Source organism: Bos mutus, chromosome 24, assembly GCF_027580195.1.
Source record: "Bos mutus isolate GX-2022 chromosome 24, NWIPB_WYAK_1.1, whole genome shotgun sequence".
Taxonomy (NCBI): domain Eukaryota; kingdom Metazoa; phylum Chordata; class Mammalia; order Artiodactyla; family Bovidae; genus Bos; species Bos mutus.
The window spans coordinates 33,226,410-33,249,647 of NC_091640.1; the positions used below are offsets into that span (position 1 = coordinate 33,226,410).

The following is a 23,238-nucleotide window of genomic DNA, read 5'->3' on the forward strand; positions in this document are numbered from 1 at the left end:
TCTCGGATATTTTTTACCTTAGCAAAATTCTTAACTTAGCTGAAGAAGTAGGATGCCCTTCCGACCTCCACCCGCCAATTTATCTACCTGGGGTCATGTATTAGTCTGCTCGGGCTACCACAGCAATGTACCACAGACTGCATGCTTAGAAAACAGAAATTCATTTTCTCACAGTTCTGGAGGATAGATATCCAAGATCAAAGTGCAGGGTTGACATCTGCTGAGGCCCCTGTCCTTGGAATACAGACAGCCACCTTCTCCCTGGTGCTCACACGGCTTTTCCTCTGTGCTTGCGTGAACAGAGATCTCTGGCGTAGCTTCCTCTTCTTACAAGGACACCAGTCCTGTTGGATTAGGGCTCCTATGACTTCACTTAATATTTACACCTTCTTAAAGGCTCTGTTTCTAAATACAGTTGTCATCATCAGGGTTAAGGCTTCATATGGATTTAGGGGAGAAAATATTTAGTGGAACAGACTTCAGTTGCTCTGTCCAATATTTGTTTTATCCTTTTCCAAATTTAATACCACCTGAAGATGAAATAGGCAATTAGTTGTTTTTGTACTTAGTAATAATATATTAACACTTTAAGCAGTGGACTCATCTGTTTCTTCCTAATAAACTTCCCAAACCCTTTTTGATGTTTCCCACATTCTTCATAAACTTTGGATCATCATCTAGCACTTTACCCAGACACTGTTTTTATGGTTTTGCATCTAACATTCTAATTATATGTTCCTTCCCTCACAGAAGTCGGTAGAGAGAAAAAAAAAAATTTAGAGCTATAAGTAGTAGCTCACTCATTTATTCTGTAATGAATACCCTACTTCCTCCTCCATCTGCTGTGTTTTTATCTTTCCACTATATTTGGTCTTGACTCCTCGAAGAGCTAGCTATGTTTGGGAGAAAGCTGGAAAGCCAAAAGTCATACTGTTTCCAAATGTAACCTTTTTTATTTATGAATTGGGAAATAAATATGAAATCAAAGAATAAAAACAAGAGGCTTTGACAGGAATAAACTGGTATCTCCAACTATAAACTTTGAGAAATTAAATCATTCATAAAATACGTCTTCAAAAATAGAAATACTGAGGTTTGAAAATACAATCAGATGAGCTTTTCCCTAGCAATTTCTAAAGTGTTGGAAACTGATCAGAAGTTTTCAAAAGGTGCAGACAACAATCTCTTCTGATGCCCTGCACCTAAACAAGCAACACTGTATAGCCTCTAATGTATCTTAGGGCCTTTGTCTCCTTCATCTTCCTTAGGGCTTTACCATGATCGACACTCCACCATCAGCTGCCTAGCTTCATCTCCTTCTGTCCAAAGATTTTTTAAAAAAAGAGAATATAACATTTACTGAGAGGAAACAATATGGCATAGATGTATGCCCCACTGCATGCAGTGATTTTTCAATTCAAGGGGGCATTTATTTCAGCACTTCTGGATTTCTGTAATATTTAAATTTAAATAAGCATGCATGTCTTAGTTTTGTAAGCAGGAAAATTGATTTTTTTTTTGGCTGCTCTGTAACTTCTGACAGAGAATTCAACCCAGGCAGTGAAAACAAGGAGTCCTAACCACTGCCAGGGAAGTGGATTGGATTGCCAGGGAAGCCCCTGATTTTCTTTTTTTTTTTAACAAAAGGAAACTGGGAAAAAATTACCTTGTTGAAATAAAAATTCTCTACACATATCTTCCTTATTTTGATAATTTATCTCATATTCATACATCCACTTCCATTAAAGTGAGGCAAAAGATCCTTGTTTCCAGATTTTGTTATTTCCCATTTGTATTTGACTATTTAGCAAATCAACATTTTCCACTGTGTGAAAAATTTACTCTCAGCTCTGCATGAGGGGAAAAACCTATTTGTAATGTGAAATAAGTCATTTAAAAGTGAAATCTATAGATGGGAAGTTGGGGGGGGGAACTGCTTAAAATAGCACTGCTGAATTTAAACAGGACGGTTAATGTAACTCAATGCCAGGACCTATGTTAATATATGGAACAGGAAGAATACACACAAAGAACCAATTCTAAAATGATCTCTTCATTTTTAATTTCTTAAAAAGCATGTTCACAGCACACTCCAAGAATGCCACACAGCAGTAGTTTGCTGCTACTGTCAAATGGAGTATGTCAGAAAACAAAACAAAACAAAATTTAATGGTTAATGGTTTTTAAAATTAGTTCTTTAAAACTTCTGTAAAGTCAGTAATTCCCAGTCATTTAAATATTTGTTTCATAGTGGTAAACATTTCATGAAATGCAATGAGGAGCCCCAAATCACACTTCTCTGAAACACAATTAAAAGTTATACAACAGAAACAAAATAAATATTTTTCTAGAGAGAACGTATTTGGCATTTTAAAATAATCTTGTGTAACTAATGTTCAGATTTTACTTTTTACTATCAGACAGAGTTTAGGTCTTCAGTGATTTCAATCTGATTCTAGTAATAGGAGGAACGATGCTGTTGTTCTGAATAAGCTTCAGTCTTAATAGAGTCCATGTATTTCGTCTGCATTAAGAACTGGCGCCCCAACAGTACTAAAAATTATTAAAAGCGAGATCAGGCAGTTTAAATTAGTTGGTGATCTGGTACCCAACTTGTTTTGTATGTACTTTTCATTCTTTGAGTATATAATCTTTCTAGGTAGCCTGCTATATTTCTTTAAAAATCAGTAAGTATACAGCTTGAGTGATGTGTAAACTGAATTTTGTTTCAGTGACTTCATTAAAAATGTTAAACATGGTTGAAGATTCTACTCTGTCCTTCCAGATAATTTACATATTCATTATAAATGCAGAGCGGCTGCACCATGAGTTACATCCTAACCATTTCACCTAAATGTAGAAAAGCTGGAAGTTAAATTTAAAAACTGTGGATAGTTGAGAAGTACTTATTTATCTCTTTCAGAAATTGATGATGCCTTTTCCTTGCATATTTGTGGGAAAAAATTCAAGATGTACCAATAAAAAGCACTTTAGTTCTGTCAGCCATTCTCAAACCAAATTTCCATTTATGTCACCTACTAAAGAGAAGAAATTTCCCTTTAGAATCATGGTCACAATCTGGAAAAAGAATTAAGAAGTGCTAATTTTAGGCCATAAAATATTTGAGGAAAGATGCAACACAAAAGAGGAAGGTGAGAAAAGCCAAGTGTGTTGTAATAAATGTCTCCTTTGTAAACACATCTGTCCCTTCCTTCCATATTTGGAAATGTTAAAAATTCTCATCAAAACATTTTATGCCACAAATCCTGTAAAATCAGGTTGATTTCGGCCAGATAACCTGTAGCTGTTAAGAATTATATTACCCTATTCATATCATGAGAGGTAGTGACATTTTATTCTCTCAATGTTGAGCTAAAAATTCCACGCATCTGGTATATGGGTTACAAGGGAAAAAAAGCACAGAAGCACCATTGTACACGCCTCATGTTTTGATATTTCAAGTCACCCATAACTTCATTTGCCATTGGCAGCTGACAATCACCACTGTGTCAACACTGAAAGCAGTGGGCATTAGTGCTATTCATCATATAAGACTGGTGGACCTCCATCATCTTTCAAAAATGAAGCAGCTTTCCTTCCATTCTTCTGAACATGATCTTCATTCATTTTCTCCAAAGCTTCTATCTATAAAATACATACATTGAATCCATTGGTCAAAATGCTACTTCACAGAAATCATGCTTGAGATTGAACTGGTATTTTTACTCCCCTACAACAACATTCCTAATGACACTGGACTTGAATCAGAATTACAGTGTGTGACACAGATCACAGTGTGATACATATGTGTGTGTTTTTACTTGATTATGTTATCAGGATTGATGCTTAGTGTCTTTATCAAGCTAACCACTGGCATCAGATAGGTCTTATGATATAATCTATACAGCTTTCAGGGAACAAGAAAAAGGAAATCCGAAAGTTGACTCAGCAGCAGCAACATCAAGTAACTGTCCTGAACTAAAGGCTAGATGTACCAACTTCCCGTCACTTCTCTTCTGGCCTTAGACTCCAGCATGGCTTGGCCAAACTCAAGTCACACTGGGGCTTTCTGAAACAGATTCTACAATCATTCTCTGCTTTGGTAGGTTGTTGGGAATAATTAGTTGCTGTTTCACATTTCGGTTTTTGTTCAGTTTTGAGAGACCTTCCCTGGAGGAAGGTTTTTTTATGGTTCTGTAGATCCACTGCAATGACTGGGTATTTCCAAGGAAGGATCAAAAACATCTCAAGAAAAGAAAAATCTCTAATTTTGTTTCTGAGGGGATGAGAGGATAAACTCAGCTCTGGGTTTCACTATCTACTCCGTCCAGCTCCCCACTATCAGCGAGGTGAAAAACAGCCTTACAGCACTTACCTCAGCTAAGAAATCAGCTTCATTATCTGCCGAGATGTTTAAGCCTGAAACAGCATTGAAGAGTTCTCGTTCACCAAGGGCTTCCTTTACTCCTCCTTTCTGAAAAAACTAGTAAAGAAATATGAGGAAGTCAGCAGAGATATTAGCAAGGTTCTCTCAGAAACAGGAAACAGTGAACTTGTGAGACACTGGTGAATTCCCTCCATAATTTTTTAGCTACAGATGTTTCCAACTCAAATAAAACTGCGCTCAGGTTCTACTTGCTTCCTGTCCTCTCACACATTCGGGCTGTCTTCTGGATTTAGTAATAAGTCTGTCATGTTGCACCTTCTATACCTATGAGTGGTATACATAAAATTGCTTGGCATTGCTTTAAGTAGACACAAAATAATCACTAAATTTCATGAATTAAACTTTTCCAGTAAATTCAGACATTATTTCCAAAATGAAGTTGTTCTATCATATATAGAAAGAACATTCCTATCTGAATCTGTTGCTGACAATTCATTTCCTTTAGAAAATAGCAAACAGATGTGTCCCAACTCTGTGATGACTGAGTTTTACCTTCCCTCGTCTAGGGAACTACACCACTAGGAAGACTCTTTTCTTAGTGTAGTAACAATGGCAGGAAGCATGCAGGGTTGCTATAGTTCAGCTTCCCTTAAAGCACTGTGCATGGATTACATGTCTACTTGACGGATCAAATATTTAGAACCAAAATAAAGCTTACTCTCTCAGAAATTTAATTCATTGGCCCAAATGTGAGGCATGTAATCAAATTCTTGCAAAAAATGAAATCTGACAAATCAATCTTTGTCTCTTTATCATGAAAGCAAAGCAAAGAAGAACTAAACCCTTCCTTTAACTTCTAAGAACAGTGTCTTCTTATTGGTCTTAGGAGTCAGAAAAATATTTCAATCTATTACAGCCCACCCATAAAAAAGACAATTTACATTCCCACCTGTGAGACATTCCTACAGTCACGAAACAAGAACTCCAGGCCATGAGGGTGGGTTGGTTCTACAGACTGACTGACATCGATCAACCAGACCTGTTTAAATACACAGCACAGTGATTTCTTTACAGTCAGTCATTTACATCAAGTCACTAAGTCTGAACATGAACAAAATGCTCCTCACCTTCCCAGCATGCCAGAGCATGTTGTACTCACTGAGGTCGGCGTGTACGAGCGTACATTCGTTATATAACTGCTGCATCAACTGTGAGGAGGCAGGACAGACATTTAGGACATGAGGAACCATTCTAAGTCACCCACACAACATCTACATCAACCAATATTGTCCGGAAAGAGCAAAACCAGGGTAAAGAACTTAACTTCTTTTTTGTGCTACAGTCAAGGCTGTTTTTTTTTTTTTTAACCTCAAGGAAGGATGGGAGAACAATGAAACAATGGAAGAGATATGACGCTCTACTTCCCTGCCCATGTGACAGAAATGCGATCAGGAGGCCAAAGGGCAGACCTGGATTCCCACGCATGTGAGAGAGCTGTGGTCACTCAACCAGGGGACCTAGGCTTACCCTTCATAAAAGGGCAAACATCTCACTGAGAATTCCAAGGGGTGCACACAACTCCAAGATAAAAAGTACTTCCTGCCAGACATGTGAAAAAGAGACAGTTTTCTAAATTAAGCAGTATTATATATATACATAACATATAATATATATATATAATATTACACATACTATGGAGAAAGAAATGGCAACCCACTCCAGTGTTCTTGCCTGGACAATCTCAGGGATGGGGGAGCCTGGTGGGCTGCCGTCTATGGGGTCACACAGAGTCAGACACGACTGAAGCGACTTAGCAGCAGCATACATACTATATGACTCACAGTGATCCCTAGCCTTAGAGAAATCAGCACTAATGTCTGTTTTCCAGCTTTAACAGAATCAAATATGAAGTTCATCACTACTTCATCTCTTCCCCAGCCACCCCACGGCCAAAAGAAACCAGAAAGGTAGGCTTGATTTTCATTGAATGTTTTCTTACTAAAGGCAGAGAAAACTGGACTAACTCTCTAGCCATATTTTAAAAAATTAATTTGTATAACATGTTCATATTCACATCAACTGCTGCATGATATGAGAGCTCCATGCACATACTGTGCTAAAAACACCTTTCTCCGATTCAGTTAAAAAAAAAAAAGAAGTGAAGTGAAGTCACTCAGTCGTGTCTGACTCTTTGCAACCCCATGAACTGTAGCCTACCAGGCTCCTCCGTCCATGGGATTTTCCAGGCAAGAGTACTGGAGTGGGTTGCCATTTCCTTCTCCAAAGGATCTTCCCCACCCAGGGATCGAACCTGGGTCTCCTGCAGTGTAGGCAGACACTTTACCATCTGAGCCACCAGGGAAGTCTTAAAGAGACGCATAACGGTATCAGGAGCAGTTTCTTGAGCTAGAAGGATCCCAGACTGAATTTGGTTGTTGTCCCAAAATATAAATACTTTCAAGACTCCTGACATATGCCTTCTAATGCCTGCACAGATGGATAAACCACGCCTCACCATCTTCTGATCAATACTTCCTTACACTGAGAGCGAATCTGCTTCCTTCTAAGTTCCCAACACTAATGGTATTTCCTTCACTGTTTCAAGAAGGTATACAAACTAACAAGGCACTGTATCCGGTATATATAGTAACATCAAATTTTATTTAATGAAGTTTTATGAATAGCTTCTGGCTTCCATGTCACTAACACTGACCCTTCACTTGCTCCACTGGTCCATAATTTTTCTAAAACAACTCAAAACACACGCATATTGATAGAAAGACCACTCTTCAATATTAACATTCCTTCACAAACTTCAGTTTGTCCTCGTTATAATGCCTTAAAATAGTCCTGTTAGGAATTTTTTTAGTTTAGAGGAAGCATTTTTAAAAATTGGTATCTGAATGCTCTGTACGGCACAACTTACATGAAGAGTTTGATAGTAGGCGTCTTTCATTTCTTCACTGCTGAGCTTTACTTCTTTCAATTTAGGGGCTGGAACTTGATCATGGCCAATAAAAGACATAACTAAAATGTGTTTCTTGAGTAGTACAACTGTTGGACAAGGAATTCCAGCTCTCTGCATCCTATACACAAAGAAAGGATCAAGAAGGTAAAGACCAGTAGGAGAGAATATTTCATTTATTCAACAAATATCTAACGAGGTCCTGCAATGAGCTGTCACTGTGTTCCACTCTGGGGAATGCTGGAATGCAAAGGCAGTATGACACAGCCTCTGCCCTCACAGAGCCTGTGGCCTGGTGAAAAACACAGATGAGTGAGGAGATGATGACAGCACAATGTGGCATGGGCACTGGCAGAGGTGCGGGTAGGCAGCATCGAGGAAGAAGCGGGCAGACGGAACCAGCCAGGCTCAAACTGTGGGGAGGCGTGGTGCGGAAGCTGCTATGAGACGCAGAGGCATCAGGGTGCACAGTCCAGGTGTGTGTGTGTGTGTCTGTGTGTGTGTGTGTGTGTGTCTGTGTGTGTGTGTGTAAATCCACACAGTTGGATCTTGAGTGGGAGCAAGGACACGTGGTGGGCTGAGCCCACAGAGAACGGCTGGCTCCGCATCACAAAACAGCTTTGAACTTTACACTCAAGACTATGGGAGCTACAGGAAAATGTTAAGAAAGGCAGTGATGAGATCTCAGTAATACACAAAACAGCCTGCAGGGCAGAAAGGCCTCTTGGGAAATTATCCTAATTAGAAGTCCTACTAAATAGAAGACTTGCAACTAATAAATATGGATAATTACGTTTGAAAACAAACAACTTTAGGAAAAGCAAACTAAAATTAAAAGCTTTTAATAGTTCAAATATAGGAAGGTTTGTAAATAAAGATTAGTAGTCAATTTCTTGGTTGACAAAACAATTTCCTTGATAAATTCTGCTTAGAGAATTGGACAACAAGTCTAATAAATTAAAACAATTGCAATCAGACTGGTAAAACCCTGCCCTGACCAAATTAACAAATATTAGATGGGATAAACCTTTCCTGAAACAAAAAAGGAAATTATTATTTATAATATGCCTAACTGGAAGCTGGAAAAGAGCATTTAGATATATGACAAAATATCTTTAGTAGAAAATGACTTAATTTCCCTCAAACTTTACTGAGGAAAAGAAAAAACAAAATGGATTTTTCACCCTATGAGTATGAATTCAGGTTATACACATGGAAATGCTTTCTTATAGAAGCCCTCCTTAAATACTAGAATTTCAAGGCCTTTCATGCTTTCTACAAATGAATTTAAAAGAAAGCATGGGTGTTTTTGCCAGGCTAGTAGACTTAATACAAAGAGGTGATCCCCCAGACGACTTCCAGCACAACGATTTTCTTTACCTTGTAAGATTGTGCATTTCTTTTTCTGCCCACATGCGGATGATCTTACGCGGATTTAGTTTACTGAAGCGATCTTTAAACCTGAAATCATCTTTAATATATTTGTCACGATTCTTAAACTCATTAAGGGTTGTTTTAAATACCTTGATGGCACATTCTGTAGGTATAACTTTACTATCTTCCTTTCCATCCTCCATGCTAAGTGGAAGAAACAAACATTAAGTCAGTGTCGATTGCCAGGTAAAAAACAATTTCAAAATTAAAGACTTTACGACAAGAAAGTAGATCTATCTTCTCTGAGAATGGAAGCCTTGGGGTGTTTTGTTTTTTTAAGCCTCCACGTTTTAGAAGAAAACCTTAGCTTTTAGCTTTTTTAATAAGACACACTTTCAAATAAATTGTCAATGGTTTTCACAACCCATAATATAATCATTTAATGACTATGGAATTAAACTTGAACAATGAAGACGTATACACTTGCCCAAAGTTTATTCAAATTTCCTTAATGAATTTTTTTCCTTTTTTTTTTTTCCGTACACTTTAAAATAGGCTGCAGTCTGCCTGGAGTCCCTCTCCCTCCCCACAGCCAACCCCACAGCACAGACTGTCCACTCTCACTTTCCAAACACACACCAGCAGTCTCCTATTCTTCATCTTCATTACCTGTCAGTCTGACCAAAGTCATCTTTCAACTATCACCACAACTTTCTAACTGATCTGTTTCTTCTCTTGCCTGACTAGAATTCATTTCCCACACAGCAATCTGAGTAATCCTTTGAAAATGAGACTCGAATCTGAGCTTTGGTTCCCACTGCACTGAAAAAGCAGACTCCTTACCCTGGCTTACAGAGTGTTGCCTGATCCACTCTTTGCTTCTCCAGCCTTCTGGCTCCTCCTCACACACTACACTCCAGGGACACTGCTTTCTTAGTCTCCCAAAGATACCAAGCTTACACCTGTCTGAAGGCATTAGCACTAGCTGTTCTTTAGTCTGGAACGTTCTTCCTTCTGATATGTGATACTGAATCCAGGTGTGTCATTCAAATCCAGGTTTAAATGTCACCTCATCGGAGGTTTCCCAGTCCTACTGATAAAAAGCAGTCACTCAGTCACTATGACATCACCCTGTTTTATCCATTTGCATGGCACTTATCTGACAGTCTTGGGAGGGGACTGGAGGAAGGGGTGAGAAGGAAGTACAGTCTATGAAAGCAGGGACCTCCCTTGTACCAGTCATTGCTATAGCCCCAGTACACAGAAGATGCCTGGAACATGGTAGCTGCATAAATACTCAGTGAATGAACAAACCAGTTTTCAGTGAGACAGAATAGAGATTCTCTCCAAGGAAGAAATGATAATTTAAAGATGTTATAGACATCTCTGGATTTTGAGGTAAGTTCTCTGTCATTGAAATAGTTTAACCATAGGTAGATGAGGCCCTATCAAAAATACCACTGAGGAGATTCCTCACTTGCAAGGTCTCCAGGATAGAATCTAATTTATAAGATTTATGTTGTCATTCTCCTACTAAAAAAAGCTTCCATGTTTCTCGGTAAATTACACAACTGTCTGCCGAGCTCTTAAGATCTTCCTTACCAATTTCTGGTTTGCTTACACAATTTTATATCTTATTACCTTTGAATATGTAACTTCTAATTTTCTCACTGTCTAATCCCATTGTCTAAATTTCAATACTCCCATTTTCAGCACTCCCTCCTCCACTTTTTTAAGAATTAAACTTTATAAATTAAGGTGAAATTTCCTTTGATTACCACCTGTGGTAGTTAGTTTCATTCCCCATTTCAACTCTTGAGAGACAATCACGATCATGAATAGTACTTTTCTAATCTTTTAAAAAAGATACATACATATGTATTAAAAAAAACAACCTATGTATGTTACATTCTGTATAACTTTTACCAGTTCTTACTGTAATGTCCTCCTCTTGAATATATCATAAGCTCTTTGAGAGTAGAAACCATGTTATACACTTATTTCCTGAAAAAATCTAGCACACGTTACTATTCAAATAACTGTTGATTACTTGGTCAATGTGAGCATGACAGAACCCAGAAGAGCTCTGTGGCAGGCAGGACCTAAAAGGGTCCCCAAGATCCCAGTCCCTGGTGTACATACCTATATAAGCCCCTCCCTTGAGTAGATTACACTATAGTAAAAGTGATGGTACAGTCATTGCCAGGATTATCTACCATCCTTTAAAACTCAGTCTTAGTAGACCCAAGGCAGAGAGTTTCCTGATTATTCTGAGATGCAACCTGCTGTACAAAAGGGCTTCATGACTAGAACGTACATGGAGCTCAGAGCAGTCCCTGGCTGGCAGGCAACCAGAAGGTGGAGACCTCTGTCCTACAGTCACAAGGAACTGAACTGCGCCTAAGGAAGACGACCTCATGCTCCGGTAAGGGACAGAGCCCAGCTGACATGCAAGACTGCAGTCCTGGGAGACCCTGAGCAGAGAACCCAGCTAAGCTGTGCCTGCCTGAACTTTTGATCAACAGGAACTGTAAGATAATACATAGGTGTTGTTTTAAGTTGCTATATCTACAGTAATTTGGTATGCAGCAGAGAAAACTAACTTACACTTTAAAATGTATTTACTCTCAGCTGTTGAAAACCAAATGCTCTCTAGCTTTACTAACTTACAAATGCCAAAGTATAGATTATAACACCAATTCCACCATAAGCAAAGGGAGCCCACTTGTTCTATCTAAGGATCATTAAGTTGAACAGAAAATGGACAAAGAATAAACAAGGAAAATGGCACGAAAAAGAAACCCAAGTGGCCAATACATGTGAAAAAAAAATACAACCTAATCATAACTAAATAAACGCACACCAAAACACTAAAGAGGTACTTTCCATCTTTTACTCTGAGAAAAAAATATTAAGTTTGATAAGACTAGGCATTGATGAGGATGAGGGAAACAGGTTCATACTGCTTACTGGTGGTGGCATAAACTGGTTAACTGTCTCATCGGGCAATTTGGCAACACCTACTGACATTCAGAATTGTGCAACCTGCAGATCTAACTAGCTCATAGGGAAAAGTGTATTTGCCTCACTTTTAAGAAATAAACAAATTTAAGATTTCTGGCCTTTGGTGTGACACATAAGAAGAAAAAGTTATAAAGAATTTTTAATGAATAACAGAAATCAAGAAACATTGATTGCTGTAACAGCCAGCTCAGCGGGCCAAACAGTGAGCAAAATCTGGTACTCTCCCTTCAGTAAGGCCTTCCACTGTTTAACAGAAAGGGGAAAAAATGCATGTAGTCTTTGCCCCAGCAATTCCAAATGTTAGGAATTTAGTTTAAGGATTTATTTGCAAAAGTACACCAAAGCTTATGTACAAAGATATTCCTGTATATTTGTAGAGTGGAATGTTCTACTATAAAAATGGTATGATATAAACCAGTAAAATAGAAGGACTTGAGATATATTAATTGAAAAAAAAAGATGCTGAATGCAGCATATAAACAAAAATAAGAAATACATGCATAAAAACTTCTATAAGACTAGACTAAACACTATTAATAGTGGTAACCTTTAGAGGGAAAACCTGTGGGGCCACAGCTGGTAAGATGAAGGCTGCTGCTGCTGCTGCTAAGTCGCTTCAGTCATGTCCGACTCTGTGCGACCCCATAGATGGAAGCCCACTAAGGCTCCCCCGCCCCTGGGATTCTCCAGGCAAGAACACTGGAGTGGGTTGCCATTTCCTTCTCCAATGCATGAAAGTGAGAAGGGAAAAGGAAGTCGCTCAGTCGTGTCCGACTCTTAGCAACCCCATGGACTACAGCCTACCAGGCTCTTCCATCCACGGGATTTTCCAGGCAAGAGTACTGGAGTGGGGTGCCATTGCCTTCTCCGCTACTTTCATTTTAATCCTTTTTGTACTGTTTAATTTTTATTGTGAGGAACTTTTCATTTTAAAATAATTTGTGCCATTAAGTTATGTTTGCCTGATCTCAGGGAACCCTCAGTTGAAATTTGGAAAAAGAGCAACAGAGCTTAGAGGTAAAAAAAAAAAGGTTTATTAAGATTAATTTATACCAGGTATAGTCAAATACGATCTCAATCACCCCAACTAAAATCCTATGAAGGGAGGGTCAGTTTTCAAGTAAGTTTAGTAGACTGCTTCAGATCACATTGCTTAAAAAATGTTGAGTCATTTTAACCTAACATTCATTTTTATCCCTTTCATTTTAGAACTCAGTATAATTCAATACATGATTATATGTGTATGTCTCATCTAAAAAGGGAGACAAGTTAAATAAGAAAACCAAGGGCAAGTACTTGAGAAGTAATTGTTTGAATCCCTTTAAGTATATAACAAATACCTTCTAAAGCTAAAAATAACTAGAATAATCTGTAATCTATTTTAACATTTTTGTTTATAAACACTGCTAACATAAAGGATTAGCTGAGCTAGTAAGCCTTGCTGAACTAGTAAGACTTCAGAGCTAAGTAACCAGATGACATCATATTCCTGGTTTGCACATTCTCTCTACAGGCTCCACGTTTAAAATGTTTTCTCTTCCTCATGCCGTCCTTTATTCGACTAAGATCTTGTAACAAAAGTAAAGTGGGTAGGATCTAAAATGACAAAAAAGCTTTAAAGACATTTCTTTAAGTATAACTCTCCCAACTTGGCACCAGAGTCCCATAGAGAAAAGTTTTGAATCAAACTCAGGTTCAAATTTTGCTATGCCACTACAGCTGCCTGTGTGATATAGAACAATTACAATAATATGAAAAATAATACGTTCATAGAAAAAAGACTGGAGGAGTCTACACAAAATTATTACTGGTTCTCTCTTGATGGTAGAATTGGGATGACTTTTTTTTTTTTTTGGCCACACGGCGAGACTTGCAGAATCTCAGTCCCCCAGATCAGGGACTAAACCTAGGCCACAGCAGTGAAAGTATCGAATCCTAACCACTAGACCACTAGGGAACTCCCTTGACTGTGTTTTTCTTTTTATGTCCCTATATTGCTAAGACTTCCTAAAATAACACTTTAAATTTTGATCTTATGTAAATTCAGAACAAGGGACTAAGCTTTGGTTTATATTACGGTACTGTTTTCTGCTCATTTACCTCCCTCCATATGCATGAAAGACAACAGATTCCTTTCCTGTACTAATACAGCCAGTGATTGTCTCCAACATTCCAGAGTTGACCATTTTATACATAAGTAAACGTGTCTTAGGATCAACTGCTTTTTCCTGGAAAAGATAAAGTGCTGTAAGTGAAAATGACTGGTAATCACAAAACATTTTCTGAACCATTTCTAATATCTAACATTCAAAATATATACTTTTTAAAACTTATTGTTCATTTACTTAGATGTATATATAACAGGCTCTTAAAAGAGGACTGTTAAGATACCATCCATTCCTATAACTCTACTGTCTCTGAAAGTAAATATCTAAAAGAACTACTAAAAATCAGATTCTAGCTTAGTCAAAGTTTTATCTTTAAACTTTAAATAGCTCTCCTGATGTACCTACCATTAGTTTGTTTTTCTAAAAGTTTAAAAATTATTCTCAAGATACTAGACACTAACTTCATTAATGTAAAACATTATAAACTATTATGTTATTATAAATATATCATGACAGAAAACAATTTCTCATATGCAATGAAAGTAACATAGTCCAAATTAATTATGACCACTGAAAGGCTAGTCTTGAGTAACTGGTTAATAACCACTACATGAAATCTGAAAGTCAAATGGCAAGGCTACTTGGGTTTTATTCACACCTTTGATTTGAAAAGTCAATCTCATGAAAAAATATCAAACATGAACTTTTGTCTTGTTTTTCCCTCCAAACGTGAAGTTTTCCAATGTGAATCTTTCCATTAAATGTAAGAATACTTACTGCAGTGGAATGCTCCTTTTTCTCATGGAGGCGGGCACTTCGACGTTCTTCTGAGTAGGCATGTTGTTTTAAAGCATTGAAAACATGGTTTGATAGTTTTAAGTCCATTCCAATTCCATCTCCTACCTGAAACCCAGGTGCAAACTGCCAAAATGAAAAAGAAAAATCAGTATCTGAATACTTTAACATGGGACACAGAAAAACAGTTTTACTCGGATTAGGTTACCTACTCAATAGATGATAATGCTATGAAGGCAGAATCCATAGACATTACAGAGGAAAAACCAAAATAACTCACCAGTGAGCTCAACAGAAAGGCAAACAAGGCTTTTTAAAGAAATTTCATCCCAAAGGAAGGGAGGGTTTATTTTATGCATAGAAAACATCCAAACACATCTGAAAACTAAGGTATTTTAGCATATCCTCTGAACTTTGCTTTTATATCAAAGGATATATTATATTTTGAAATCACACCAAGTCTTACCAAAAAAAAAAAAAAAAAAAGAACAATTTCACAGTCAATTATTTTTGAAGAGTAGGGTAAAATAGCAAGCTATGCTCACACCATGACAGTTACGTATAATATGGAAGCCACTAGCCACATGTGGATGCTTACATTTAAATTATTAAAATAAAATTAAAAATTCAGTTCCTCAGTTGTACCAAATTTCAAGTACTCAGCTGTCAAATATGGCTATCATATTAGATAGCACTGGTACACACAGTGTGTGCTTTATCACAAAAAATTACACTGGACAGAGTTGTTCTAGAGTCAGACAAGTATTTGTTCTGAAGTCTAAATGTTTTATATTTGCCATGATATTTATGAAGGAGGAAAAAAATGCCATTTTTCTTTTTCTATTTTTCGAAAATCACGTTTTGTTTCTGATTTTGCAGGGGTAGGCACAAGATAAAAAATTTAAAAATTATAACAGGGTATACAGTGGGAAGTATTTCCACCACCCATTGTTATCCTCCAGTCACCATTGTTATGTTTCTCAGGTATTTCATGGAAAACTGAGATACTGAAAAATGTTACTTTCATAAGAACAGTTTCTTAATTTTAGAATCAATGTAAATCAAACTAGTTTTCTTAATAGTGTTGGAGAATTTTATTCTGAGGTACAATATATTCTCATCAGTGGCTGAGTTCCCATGGTTTTGACGTACTGTCTTCTAAAATATCTCTAGAAAGGATGAAGGATATTGTTAGAAACTCAAGATAGTGTATTTAGAATCCTATGTTTTTAACTTATTCTAATAAAACTTTAGGATATTTATGATTTAGAGGAATCCTTTCTGTAACTTACATTTTCCATTCTGGCTGTGTTCTTTCTCCCACATACTACTTCATCGTGTTTGGTGGTGATGTCTTTTCCTTTTCCAATAAAACCCTTTTTGGGAGTAGGAATTGGTTTTGCTAAAGGTGATTAAAACAAGTCAAGTATGTAAAAATAGCAGAGACTAAACTGCTGCATTCATTATTGTCTGAAAAAGATACCTGAATCTAGTAGTAAAGTACCAAATGAGAGTCAAAGATAAATATACAATACTTAATCCTCCTGTCTCCCCATTCTATGCCCCCAGAAGGTCAAAGCCCTGATACCTGGTCTGTAGGGGTCATCACGAGTGTCCTGCCAGTCAACCTCATCTTCAGAGCTATCACTGTCTTCGTAAGGATGCACTTTTCGATAATTTTCAAAGGAAATGCAAACTTAAAAGGCAAAAACAGTGGAAGATTTATTTAGGGCCCATTACAGGCATTTCCTACCACCCAATGGGGTTGTCACAATAAGGTCATAGTACCTTTGCTATCTCCATTGAATTTTTTTTCTTCACGCCTAAGCTGGGCATCATATTCTCTGTCAAACTCCATCTGTAGCATCTGAGCCAGCATTAGGTCGCTGGAAGTGTCAATGTTTTCTCCAGTAATAAATGGTCCTTCAGCAACACTATTCAAAATAAGGCAATATAAACTAATATAATGTGCTGGTGTAAACAGATGCTACCAATTATGAGTGAGATGTGCCTTTTCAGTGTTAACACTGTACTGAAGCAAGAATGGAGGAACTTTACCAAACCCTTCACCCTCTCCTGCCCAGCTGCCCTCTGACCAACAGCAGGCACCTGTGAGAGCACCGAACAGGATTAAGGGAGCTTTAAGAAACAGAAAGCTAAAGGGCCTATCATAAGAACCAAGCAGACCCCAAATTCATTTGTTCTGTATTCTGATCAGAGGAGGGATGATGTATATATGGAAAGATAAACTATAAACACTTAGTCAAAACTGTTAATCTATTTGATTATTATTTGTTAATCTATTTGATAACAAAGTTCAACTGCTGCAGTAACTGAAACCCAGAGAAACTGAGCAGTTTGCCCAAGATAATACTGAAAACTAGTCACAAAATTGGGACTAAAACCCAAGGATCAGTGAACTCCCAAAATGGTGCTCCTTCTATTGCACTGCTTTTCTAAATCTCTGACTCATTTGTCATGACAATCACTAATCAAATCCTAAGACTTGGCTATGGTCAGTTGCTAGATCAAATAGATTCTTTGTGACTTTTACTTACGTAACTTCAGGAAAAGCGGCAGCTTCTTCTTCTAACTGCAATTCTTTAGCCAACTGCTCACTCATTACATCAGACAAAGAACAAGATATTGTATTTTGAGGGGTAGCCCATGGACACTATTAAAAAAAAAAAAAGGCAATTCAAAATAATGAAATTAAAGTGACTTCCAAGCTTGGAAATAAGGTATCTTTTGAAAATTAGAGGAGTTAAATAAACTCAAAAGGAATGTTTAGTTTTTTGCAGAAATCATCTTGAAGGTAAAAATAGCTCCTAGCTCAGATCTAATCAAAGACACACCTAGACTATGACAGCCAAGAGCACTTTCCAGCCTGCTTGGTGGGAATGTCCTTATAGTGGAGGGGAGCCCAGGCTACGCCAGCATCACCTGACTAGCCACTGAGTTCGTGTGATGCCCCTTGTTCTGATATCATGCTCACCAAGCAACTTATACTTTGCTCACCTTCCACTTATAATTTGGCTTCCTGGGTAGATTCTGTTAGAGGAACAGGCTATACCAACTACCATAATTCAAAGCCCACTTAGAAGTTACACTTCCTTCTAATTTAAGTAGTAAGTCTTCAACAAGTATATAGTGTACAGCAGCCCCTTTCAAGATAACCTGGGATATGCTAAAACAAAAAAAACTCAGCAGTGACAAACAATGAACCCTATACTTCTGAACTTTAGAAAATGAGAAATGGATTCTTGAAACAATATTACTAGAGCAAAGTAGTATTCTGTGAGACTCTTCAAGAATAGCTGGCCGGTCATCCCTCCTCAATGGCATCACCATCTAAGCCCTCCTGCAATGTGTATAAACCGCAGCTTTATTTCACAATTCCTAATTTTTGAGGAGAGAAGCTTCACTGAGCAGCAGCAAATGACTCCATCTGCTAGTCCAGTGATTAAGACCATTAATACTAATAAGAGGTCTAAGTATCTCCTGAACTGGTTCTCTATCCCCTTTCCGAAGTGTCATCCTCCCATCACTGGGTTACTCACTGTAAGAGCCTCCTAACTGCCTTCTGTTTGCTTCCACTCTCCACACCACAACACAATGGTTTTTCTAAAATGTAGATTTGACTGGCTCAGTTTCCTTATTAAAGTTCTTTTATTGCTTTAATGTTTCCCACTGCCTTCAAGATAAAGTCCAAACATTTCTTAACCACTACCACTCCTCAGAGTCTAATTTAGAATAGCATGTGATGGTAAGTGTTTTAGCCAGAGTCCAGCATAGGGCTTCAGACCTAAAGAGGCATTCAAGTTCTTTACTGAACAGGCACCAAAAGGAAACCTGGGGATATGTCAAGGAACTGCCAGGGTGTCCCTAGGCTGGAGAGGTCTGATTTCTTTCTACACCGCTCGTAGGTTAAAGTCCTCCTCTCCACCGAGCAGTCAGCCCCTCTGCCCACCCACTTCTCAGGCTTCTAGTCTCTAGCTAGCAGTCAGTTAATTCTAAGATGTTAAAACATCTGTGGACAATCTCTCAAAGAGAGGTAAATAATGAAAGGCAGTCACTGTGTTATTTTGGAGGCAGAGATTTACCTGCTTCCAAGACAGACTGAATGGGAAAGGGAAACATGCAGAGACTGAGAGCACCAACAAGACACCAGGACTGCTCAGTCCTGCGGACCGCGCTCCTAGGAGCCTGAGGCTCTAGAGCTGGACTGCTCTGTACCCCTGCTGGCCAGCTCAGCTGGGCACCTCACACTGAGGTGACTTCCTTGGGTGGGGTAAATAAGTAAAGATTTCTGAAAGTCTGCCAACTTCCATACTTTGAAATCACATCTTCAAACCAGTAGCCCAAAATTCCTCCTTAAAATGTTCCAGGCTGTGAGGGACAGCTTCCAGGCATGGTAGCTCTCCACCATGGCTCCACCAGGCTCAAGTGGTCATCATCCTGAGGGGGGCTTAGAAAAGGCACTGGGGCCCCTTCTCCAAATGGGCACCATGGGGTGAATGGAGGGGAATCTTCTGTCATATTGCAATTCTTCAGGAAGTCGTCGGCTCCCTCTGTCAAATGTTTAAGGAGATAAGAGTAAAAGGCCCTTGTTCTACTCAAGCAGTCTGACATCATTTCCCACTACTGCTTTCAACAAATTAAAACTCACCAGGGCATCCAGATCTGATGGGAAACTCCAACCACTTCCAGTTAGTTATTCTGCTTTAAGTGACATCTACCAAGCCCATCATTAGCTCCCTGACTCCTGTTCACTGAGGACCCCTGACCTACCCTGTTTTCCTCTCCTGGGAAACTGCAACCACTGAACGCAGCAATGTGGGGTCTTCACAGCTGCCATCCTCCCTCACCTGCTGGCTGCAGACGGGAGGGAAATCATTCCCCCTTCCCTCTACTCTTCAAGATGCATCACAAGCTGCCCATCCCGCTTTTTGTTTCTTTTTAAAGATTTTACTGCACACAACTAGAGGGAAAGAATCAACTTAAAAACAAAAACAAAAAAACAACAGCAAACACGAAGGAGGTACATAATAACAAAAATTCTGTCCTCAACTTGAAGCCAGTCAAGGGAACCATAACTTACAGGAAAGTTCCTTTTCAGCTCATGCAGCTGGAAGACATAATCTAGGCAAAATATTTAAGTGGGTAATTTTACTTCTCAAAACAAGGACTTCTGCAAAATGTGATCTGAGCCTACACAACAATACTAATTTTTTTTTTTAACTTTCAATTGTAGAGTATTTTTACAGTAACAACAACAAAAAAAATCACCAAGATTGTAGAGTCACCAGATTCCCTATACCCAGCATCCCCGTGTAAATACTGTACATGTGTCACAATTAATGAACTCAATTAATTAAATTGAGCTCATTAATTAAAGCCCATACTTCATTCAGATTTCCTTAGCTTCCCTCTAATGTCTCTATTCTATTCCAGAATACCATCCAAGATACCACATAACATTTAGTCATCATGTCACCTTAGGTTCCTCTTGGCTGTGAGTTTCTCAGACTTTCCTTGTTTTTGGTGACCTTAATGGTTCTGAGGAGTACCACTAATCCACTTGTTACAGCTCTTTCCAACAGAGCTACACACTTCCTCACTTTTGCCTACAGTATGTCCATTCTCCCTTTTTGGAATATTCCCTAAAATTCATTGCTCATAACAGCAGCTCGGCATTTTGTAACTGGGGACCCCCAAGTCCCTTTCGGGGTGTCTAAGAGGTCAAAATTATTTTCATAATAGTTCTAAAAAAGTTTCCACTCTCATTCTCTCAAGAGTGTAGAGTTTTCCAGAGTCTGTATCGGATATGATGGCAGCACTCTGGTGGCTACTAGAATGAGTGCCTGTGAACTGTGTCCTCCAAAAATTTCAAAGGTAGTGGGTTTAGAATATGAACGTGAATTTTAACTACTATATATAGGATGGTCCTGCTCTACAGCACAGGGAACTACAGTCGATATCCTGTGATAAACCATAATGGAAAAGAACATAAAACAGAAGCATGTATATGTATAGCTGAATCATTTTGCTGTACAGCAGAAATTAAACACAACACTGTAAATCAACTATACTTGAACCACATTTTTTTAATGTGCATTTTAAAAGATTAACTCAGTTCGTTCTCAGTGTCTACCGTGCTATTACCCATCTGCAATTATGCCTGCTAAAATCTACGTATTTGTAAGGATGGATTTTCTTCATATATTTCAACTGATACATACTGCAACGGACTGAAGAAAAACGAGCTATGAAAATCCAGCTGTCTTCTACAAAGTTACTACATTAAAGAGATTTGCAAAAATCCAAAATACTACTTCACTAATTTTTCATTTTGGAAAACAGCTTTTTTTTTGGTAAAACATAAAAATATTATTTATATAAACATCATGATTTATATCACTTAATAAAGTTTTTCAATATCTGTTTGAATTTCTGATATGACAAATATCAATCGATATAACCAATATAAACAGAAGTTCTTGGAGTTCTCAATGGTTTTTAAGAGTATAAAGAAGTCCTGATGGAAACGTTTTCAGAATCATTAGCCTTTAACATTCTTTCAATTTTCCAAGGTTTTCCTCAAATCTCCACTTACTCCACACAGGTTTCTATAATCACTTCCATCTTCCAAGAGGTTAGAGAAGGAAATGATACTTGCGGTGTGATACCTGCAGTGTATTTCTATTGTTTCCCCCATGAAAATGCTGTCTTCTCAACAGAACATCAGTAAACCCCAAGATGATCTTTTATTGCAAGATGAAAATGAAGTTTTATAGTTCTGATGATGCACACTTAAATGAAAATATGACGGATGTCAAATATATTATTGAATTAGTTTTGGAAGTGAAGTTTGTTCTGAGCTTAGGTATTCTGAGCAAAGTTTGTCTCATCTGACATTTTTACAAGCTTTACAACCTTACCTGGAGAAATTTAACATGTATAGTATATATTTATTAGTGTCTTTCTAATGATTTGTTCTTTTACATCTACTGATCTTGACCTTGTAAACAAAGCTTTGACAGGAAAAAAATAAACAATGTAACAGGCAGATGTAACCACATTTGCCAATTAAATATCCTAGATTCTCCTTATGGTTGTATGAGAACTTTTATAAAAATTTCCTTTACAGTACTTAACAGCTCATACTTCCCCCACTTTCTGTTAAGACCTGGTATGAAGATCTGATAAGATTAATGAGTGACCCTTTAAATGGAACAAATGTTCTGTGTGAATATGTAAAGAAGTCGGTGAATTGGGTAAAGGTGGTCAAAAGATAGAAACTTCTAGTTAACAAAATAAATAAGGCATGAAATGTACTATACAGAATGATAATTAATCTGTTAATAATGCTGTATTGTACATGTGAAAGTTGCTAACAAAGTAAATCTTAAACGTTCTCATCATAAGAAACAAAATGTAATCCTGAATGCTAAATAGACTTACTGTGGTGAGCATTTTGCAATATATACATGTATCATTATGTTGTACATTATGTTGTACACCTTAAATTAATATGTTGGTAAGTGTCCATTTTATTTTAAAAAATGAACAATTAGGAAGTTAAAAAAGTTAGATTCCTTCACAACTTTGAGGAACATAAAATCTCAATTCTGCTTTCAAGAAAACCCTCCATAAAGTGGCAGAAGAATCTTTTCATCCTTCTAGTGAAAGTATCATGAAAAGCAGTAGCCCGAAATCAGAAACCAGATGTTAAATGAGCATTTCAGTTGGCCATTACAGGAAAAAGCATAAACGTTAAAACTCAGACATAACCATCTTACAGTTTGTAAACACTTGAGTATTAGCCTGGAGGGGAGGAAGGGTGCGCCTGGACTTATCTCCTAAACTTACTACTTCAAAAACAACAAACTGCCCAAGTAGGATGAGCACACTTGACAAGTTAAGGAAACAGCTCCCTCAACCACCTTTCTGTCTGGGTTTCTGTGAATAATTGGGCTGACTCATTTGGCTGGAGAAAAACAAGTTCGTGCTTGCCTTCCCTCAAACGTCAGCATCTCTAAGCCAGTCCCGCCCAAATACATGCTACGGGGGTTCAGAAACCAAGGTGCAGAACCAGACGGGAGACTCCAAACCGGGGTGGCCTTTGGTAGCCTGTGCCCCTTCCCTGCCTCTCTCTCCCCGACACCCGCAGCCCCGCCACCAGTCCTCCTTTTCCCAGGCGGTTGGTATTCAGCCCCAAACTCCCCAAGTCACCTGGGGAGCCGCTTCGGCGCCTGCCATCCTCTCCGGGTCCTCCGAGAGGACCAGTCAGGAGGCTACGGCAGGTGCGTCAGCGCCGACTGCCACTCACCTTGTTGGGTCCCCAGGCCGCTGCTGGCCCGGGCTCAGGGGATGCCACTCTGACCAGATCCATGTAGGGGAAGAAGTCAGCGACGAGAACAGAGCAGAGAGGTGGCAGGACCGGGAAGCAGCTCCGCCGAGGAGACAGGCGGCGGGGCTGGGACGGCAGGGTGCTGGTGCCGAAGCTCAGATGACAGATGGCGGCTGCGGCAGCCGCGTCCGGAACTAGACCGCTTCTCTTCCGCCTTTTACGCTGGTACGCT

General features: G+C 38.4%; 1 protein-coding gene and 1 non-coding gene across 2 annotated transcripts; both read right to left on the minus strand.

The window, feature by feature from the left end:
* Positions 1-3,335: 3,335 nt before the first annotated feature.
* On the minus strand, positions 3,336-23,189 carry RIOK3 (RIO kinase 3). The gene is made up of 13 exons (XM_005898877.3): positions 22,986-23,189; positions 17,212-17,327; positions 16,442-16,587; positions 16,242-16,349; positions 15,946-16,055; positions 14,636-14,779; positions 13,851-13,978; positions 8,733-8,930; positions 7,314-7,473; positions 5,515-5,595; positions 5,337-5,426; positions 4,376-4,483; positions 3,336-3,645 (listed from the first exon to the last, which is right to left on the minus strand). The coding sequence occupies exons 1-13, from the start codon at positions 23,046-23,048 to the stop codon at positions 3,538-3,540; spliced, it is 1,560 nt and encodes a 519-aa protein (XP_005898939.1). The 5' UTR covers positions 23,049-23,189; the 3' UTR covers positions 3,336-3,537.
* Positions 6,678-6,749, minus strand: TRNAC-ACA (transfer RNA cysteine (anticodon ACA)). Its single transcript has one exon. It is a non-coding gene; the product is annotated as a tRNA-Cys (tRNA).
* Positions 23,190-23,238: the final 49 nt, after the last annotated feature.

Bases quoted from the DNA above. Each gene is read 5' to 3' on its own strand.
- RIOK3 (XM_005898877.3), bottom strand. From the start codon at position 23,048: ATGGATCTGGTCAGAGTGGCATCCCCTGAGCCCGGGCCAGCAGCGGCC. The intron at 17,328-22,985 runs GTGAGTGGCAGT...TTTTTTTAATAG, and splicing joins CGGCCTGGGGACCCAACAAG to TGTCCATGGGCTACCCCTCA. The intron at 16,056-16,241 runs GTATCAGGGCTT...AATCACCTTTAG, and splicing joins TGATGACCCCTACAGACCAG to CAAAACCAATTCCTACTCCC.